This window comes from Oryza sativa, chromosome 6 (assembly GCF_034140825.1).
Source record: "Oryza sativa Japonica Group chromosome 6, ASM3414082v1".
NCBI classification, from domain to species: domain Eukaryota; kingdom Viridiplantae; phylum Streptophyta; class Magnoliopsida; order Poales; family Poaceae; genus Oryza; species Oryza sativa.
This window is the reverse complement of record NC_089040.1, coordinates 30,179,201-30,185,148: the sequence shown is the minus strand read 5'-3', so window position 1 is coordinate 30,185,148 and position 5,948 is coordinate 30,179,201. Positions and strand designations below refer to the sequence as shown.

The 5,948-nt window shown below is 48.4% G+C and overlaps 1 protein-coding gene across 1 annotated transcript; it reads left to right on the top strand.

Annotated features, from left to right (window-relative positions):
• The first annotated feature begins 1,645 nt into the window (after positions 1–1,645).
• On the top strand, positions 1,646–3,751 carry LOC107281390 (uncharacterized). The gene is made up of 6 exons (XM_066311656.1): positions 1,646–1,980; positions 2,062–2,456; positions 2,531–2,718; positions 2,794–2,983; positions 3,056–3,160; positions 3,233–3,751. The coding sequence occupies exons 1-6, from the start codon at positions 1,703–1,705 to the stop codon at positions 3,679–3,681; spliced, it is 1,605 nt and encodes a 534-aa protein (XP_066167753.1). The 5' UTR covers positions 1,646–1,702; the 3' UTR covers positions 3,682–3,751.
• The last annotated feature ends 2,197 nt before the right edge of the window (positions 3,752–5,948 follow it).

The following is a 5,948-nucleotide window of genomic DNA, read 5'->3' as shown; positions in this document are numbered from 1 at the left end:
CTTTGGAATTATTGCAATGCAAATTAAAAGATGCCCGACAGAAAGGTGTTATACTGCTTTTTGTTAGCTTTATTAGGCTACAAAAGCTGTCTGGGTTAATTTGGAATGACTTGTTTTTATCATAGTCACTTCCTTGGTATGTTATATACCTATTTTCATTATGGTAAATAGTCATAGCCTAGGCTATTAGACTTATTCATTACCATAATTTTTATAATACTTGGTGGGTAATCTTTAGAGTTTTATATTCGGATGCCTGTCCAGTGTGTTCATTCGTGAACCTTTTAGAGTGTAAACCACTCGGACTCTTTTCATTATGGCTAAAAAGCAGTCGGCTAGCATGCCTATTTAGGCGCCGTGTGTGCTTTTGTCATATGATGCACAATTGTGCTATTATTTGATTTCTCAACTATATGTTTAGTTTGTTAACTAATCACATAGTTGGGGGCTACACCTAATTAGGTGCATCTATTCGATGCACCATATTTTTATCTTTTCGCCCTTTACAGTCTTTGTCTTCGCTACTCGGCAGGCCTTGGCATGAAAAGTTTGAAGCACTCGGATTATTATCTTTGAGAAGGCTACGATGATTGACTGCAAAGGTCTCGGGGGCTACTGTGGAGATTATGGATATCCCATATCTACACGGCGATGATATTTGGACTGAATATAGGATACCGAATATAGATAGAATATCTTATGTGTATCCTGGGTTTGTTTCCTGACTTGTATATCAAGGAAACAACTTAAGACTTAGTCGGTCACGACTGTATTTAATCTGTATCTGTGTATTCCGTTAGGGATATAGATTATCTTTTGTAACCCGGACTCCTTCCTATATATAAGGGGGGTCCGGGCGCCTCTAGGGGCAGTTGTTGGATTTTCTCCAAATCATACAATCAATAACACACTCGGCGGATTCATCCCCGGACAGGAGTAGGGTATTACTTCTTTTATAAGAAGGCCTGAACCTGTATAAATCCTTTGTCTCCAAACCCATACACTTTCCTAGCTTGATAGCCACCCCCTTTTATTATTGCCGAAATCTAGTTTCGACGGCCCTGTTCCACCGAATCTTCTTTCTCAAACCCCAACCAAACAAGAGTAAGCCATGTGTAGTCGGAGGGGCCGGATTTCAGCTGAGGGGAACTCTGAGCCAGAAATACTTCTCAATGCCCTTCAAGACTTCAAACAAAGGATGGCATGCGAACTGGTTTTATGTTCAGAATCCTGAGCCTGCTCTTCCCGAATACTCTTGTCTTCCCCCGGTGTACCAAGATACTTGGAACTCTCTTCCAATCGGAGATGAAGCTGCCCAAGCCTTGGAATTGTTGGATCGCATGTTAAAACTCAAAAAACAAGGCTTGCAAGGAGAGCAGATCACTCGGCATTTCATCAAATGCCGACTAGCGCCAATTAAAGAAAGATCCCGTACAGCTTTTGAGTTTGACGGCAAGCATGATCCTAATCGCGAAGAACCAGACTCTCTGGATTTCAAAATCATGAAGGAGAGAATGTATAAAATCTTCTCAAATGCCATTGTCGTTAGCTACTCACACCAGCTGCCAGTTGTGCCATATAATGCATTCAATCCGCCTCCGCAGGTATGTATCTGAAATCTTCAACTTATGACCAAAATAGTATCTTGTCTTCATGTTGAGTTAGCTAACTGTGGAAGCATCTCATTCAGGAATACGTATTGATGAAATCTGATCCCCCAATTGCTCAGCGCCGATCTCCTCGCCAGCACACCATTCAGGGAAGTGGAGGGCCGACAATCAGGTCAGACTCACAACCTCAAACCTCCAAACCGGCTGGTCAGACAGGTCCTCGCAAGAGAAAGCTGGTGCTTAATGACGACGAGGGCGATGACAGCAACAAATCTGGGGACAAGGGCACGCCCAACAAACTCCCAAAGCATACCATGCCCAGGAAAAAACTGGCCGGCCGTCAAATGCCAAAGATTAGAACATCTTCCAGGTATAAACTTCTCGGTACCATCTCCCTTTGATATGCTTCTCTCATAGAAATTACACTGAATATCGAAAGGACACTTTGCAGGAAACCGTCCGACATAGATCCAACTGGAAAAGATCCTGATCCGGCTGTGACAGAGCCAAATTTATCCAAAGACGCTGAGCCGTCTGCCGAAAACCAGCCGACTGCCGAAAGCCAGCCGACTGCCGAAAGCCAGCCGACTGGCGCCCATGCTTCGGATGACAAAGCCGATCCGAGTGACCAGCCGCCAACTGGAGACCAGTCGGCAACAGCTGAAACTGCAACAACACAAGAGCCCCCGACTGGAAACCAGTCGGATGTAGGTCCCGATGAAGAAATCCCTGAAGTTGAAGCGCAAACGACAACTTCCCAAGGACCAGAGGCTGGTAAAGACTCAATGATTGGGTCTCTAAATAAAGAACAAGGACCACCTCATGTTCAGCCAGGAACATCCTCAGGTAACACATCTTCTCAAGTGATGCCGATTTAAATAACTTCAGCTTACTCGTCTAATGTCTTGGAAATACATCAGGAACACTAGGCGATGACGAAGAAACAATTCCTCGCATAAAGGCGGCTGATGACTCCCGTCCTCCTATCTTGCTCAAATGGTGGGACGAGAACTCGCAAGTTGCCGGCATTGTTATAAATCGTCAAAAAGAAGATGAGGAAGTGTGCCAGCTGAAGAAAGCACTTGGAGAAGCCACTCGCATTGTGAATGTAAATCTTCCGGGTGACTGCCTTTAATAACTTTGTTCTCTCTTTAGCAGAACTGAACCATGATCCATCATGCAGAGAATCCATCTTCGCAATGAGGCCAAGACTACAACTTTGGAAAAGCTGGTTCCTCATTTGGGAACTCTTGAAGCAGTTAGGGACCAACTGCATGAGGCCAAGGAGTATGCTAAAAAGACAGAGAAGGAGTTAAGGGACCGAATTGCCCAGCTCCAGGATTCAAACTTCGAGCTAAGTGGTTCATCAAAAGGTAACCTTCCAGATCTATTCCATTGATTTATGCTGTCATAACTGTATCCTCAAATATTTGGATTTCAAACAGCACAAGCTACCAGGATGGCACAAATGGAGAAACAGATTGAAGCCTTGAAAAGAGACAAAGTAGAACTAGCTGTGCAAAGGGACTCAGCCTTGAAGGAGGTTGAAGGTACTGCCAGCTGACAATTTGAACTTTCCTCTCTTTAATGCAGCAAATTCTTATTATAAATGTGTTTTGTAGACCGTAAAATCAAATCTCAAGCTCAGTTTGATGTCCTGGTTGGTAAGATCAAGAAGCTTGAAGGAGCAAGAGACGAAGTCGCCAATGTCGCCACACCACTTGTCCAAGCTATGTTCCTTAATGACAGTGGTCCGAGTGCACTTGACGCAACCGAAATCTTTGACAAGCTGAGAGTAGCACCGGATGTATACTTCAAGAATATCAAGAAAGCTGGAAGTATGGGAGCTAGTATGGCATTGGCGATGACCAAATCCTTGTACCCGAGGATTGAAATTGACGCCATTGATGGCTTTGCAGACGGGACAAGCGAAGAAGCTGCTCTTGATCTTATCAGTAATGCTCAAAGTGCGGCTGACAAGATTGCAAGTGATGTTGTAGAGCAATTCCGAAACAACGACCTTCAGCCGAGCAATAATAACTCTGATGATGAAAGGACTGATTCTGACTGAGTGTAAATGTAGCAAATGGAGGCTCAATTTGTACAATACTGGTGTATTTATGCTGTGCTTGATAGTTCTAGCCAAGTCTTTGATTTCTTAAAAGCTTTTATCAAGCTTTGTTGAGCCTAAAACCCAAAGAAGCTATTAAAAACTTTCAGTCCTCGCAGACTAAGTAGAAAAAATCAAACAAGGCAATGATATACCAAGTAAGCAAATTAAATTGATAAAAAATCACACTCCATTATTATGATGATAGCCCCCGACTGACAACGGCAAGAAGAAAACTTGATGTTGACAGTCAAGATAGGGAAGTACAATGATAAACTTAAGCGTAGAAACGACGAAGATGTTCAATGTTCCAAGAGTTGTCGACAAGAGTACCGTCTTCGCGCTTGAGTCGATAAGAACCTGGCCGGGTGACTTCAGAGATAATAAATGGCCCTTCCCATAGAGGAGATGTCACGCCCTGAAGTACCCCTCCCTTGCTCTAAATTCATAAAATAAATCGTCCGAAGAAATTGTTTAATTTAACCTAGAGAGAAACCCTAAAGTAATAAATGCAAATAATAATCGGAATCGGCATGTGGAATTTTTCTTGGATTCTGCATGTCAAAATACGCTAACATGATTTTTAGTGGAATTTTCAGAGCCTTGGAAATAATTTTAACCAATTAAAATAAGCAAAGTGCAATATTAAATCCCTGGAAAATCCTTTTTCCTTTTTTCTTTTCTTTTCCCTCCTTTTTTCTTTTTCTTGGGCCCGGCCCATTTTCTTCCCGCGCCAGCCCGCTTCTCCCTCCCCTCCCCGAAGTCCATCCCACCTCCCCTCTCCTCCCGGGCGCCGACAGGTGGGGCCCACCTGTCGGTCGTCCCTAACCTCCCGCCGCCGCTCCCCAAGCCGGCAACCGCCGAGCCGCCCCGCGCTCCCTGCCGCCCCGGGCCACGTTGCCCACTCCCCCGTGCGCCCCGCACTCCCCGCGCCCACGCCCCACTCCCGCTCACCCCGCGCCCGCGAGATGGCCGGGATTCAAATTTGAATCCCGCCTCTCTCTCTCTTCTCCTCCACCTCCTCCACTACTCCGGCGAAATTGCGCCGTTCCCGGCCACGACTCGCCGCCCCCCCCTCCTATTTAAGCACGCCCGCACCTTCCTCTCTCTTTTTCCTTTCTCGGCCGAGCCCTCCCGAGCCCTCCATCACTCCCGCACCGCTACACCCGCCGCCGCCGCCTTTTCCACTCCTCCGGTCGCCGCTCGCCGCCGCTAGAGCCGTCGCCGCACCGCGCCGTCGACGCCGCCGGGTTCGCAAGCTTGTGCGCCACCCCGTCCGCCGTTTCCCCGGTCAATCCCGCCGCCGGAGCTTGCTCCTCCTCGCGCGCCGGTGAGTACCCCCATGGCCGCCGCCTTCGACCGGCGAATCCACTCGCCGTTAACCACCCCTCTCCCTCTAATCCCTCCCATCTTGTTCCCTAGGAGGTCCCGGAGATCGTTCGCCCGTCGCCGTCGTCCTCCCGTCGCTCGTCGTCGTCGTTCGCCGTCGTCTCCACTCGCGCCGGCCAACCTCGGTGAAAAACTCCCCCTCCTCCCCCTTTCCCTCTCTTCCGTGTGCGTCGCCGTCCTCCGCGCGCGCATCGTCGTCTTCGGCCGCCGCCGCCGCTTTTCGCGCCGTCTGCCGTCGCCGTCCGCGCCGCCGGTTGCCGTCGCCGGCGACCGCGCGTGCCGCCGTCGCTCGCCATGCTTGGCCTGCCGGCTTTGAGGCCGAGCCGAGCCACCAGCCGCGCCCCTCCCGCCTTGTGCCACTGCCAGTGGGGCCCACGTGCCGGCGCCCCTCCCTCTCTCTCTTGAGCCGCCGCTCGGTGGGGCCCGCTTGCCAGCCGCCCCTCTCTCTCCTTGAGTCACTGACCCGCGGGTCCCGCATGTCGGCGCCGCCCCACCCCTTGCTGACGTCAGCCCTGGGGCAATATTGCGCAATAATTAATTAAGGACTTTTTCTTTATTAGTAAAAACACAGTGAATCTTCTAAAATTCATAACTAATTCATCCGAGCTCCGATTAAGTCCATTCAAGTCTCAGTAAATTCATAAAAATGTGTAGAATCCATTAAAAATGGCTTTGTTATCTGTTTCAGTAGTCTTATAGCATGTTTTGCTTGTGTGCTTTGTTTGTCGCGTAGATTTCGCCCGTTTCGTCGATTCGCGGTTTCTCGAAGACGTTGCTGTGGCCTCATCAGTGCGAGAGCAAGGCAAGTCATACATTGCAATTGATCATATTGTACCTAA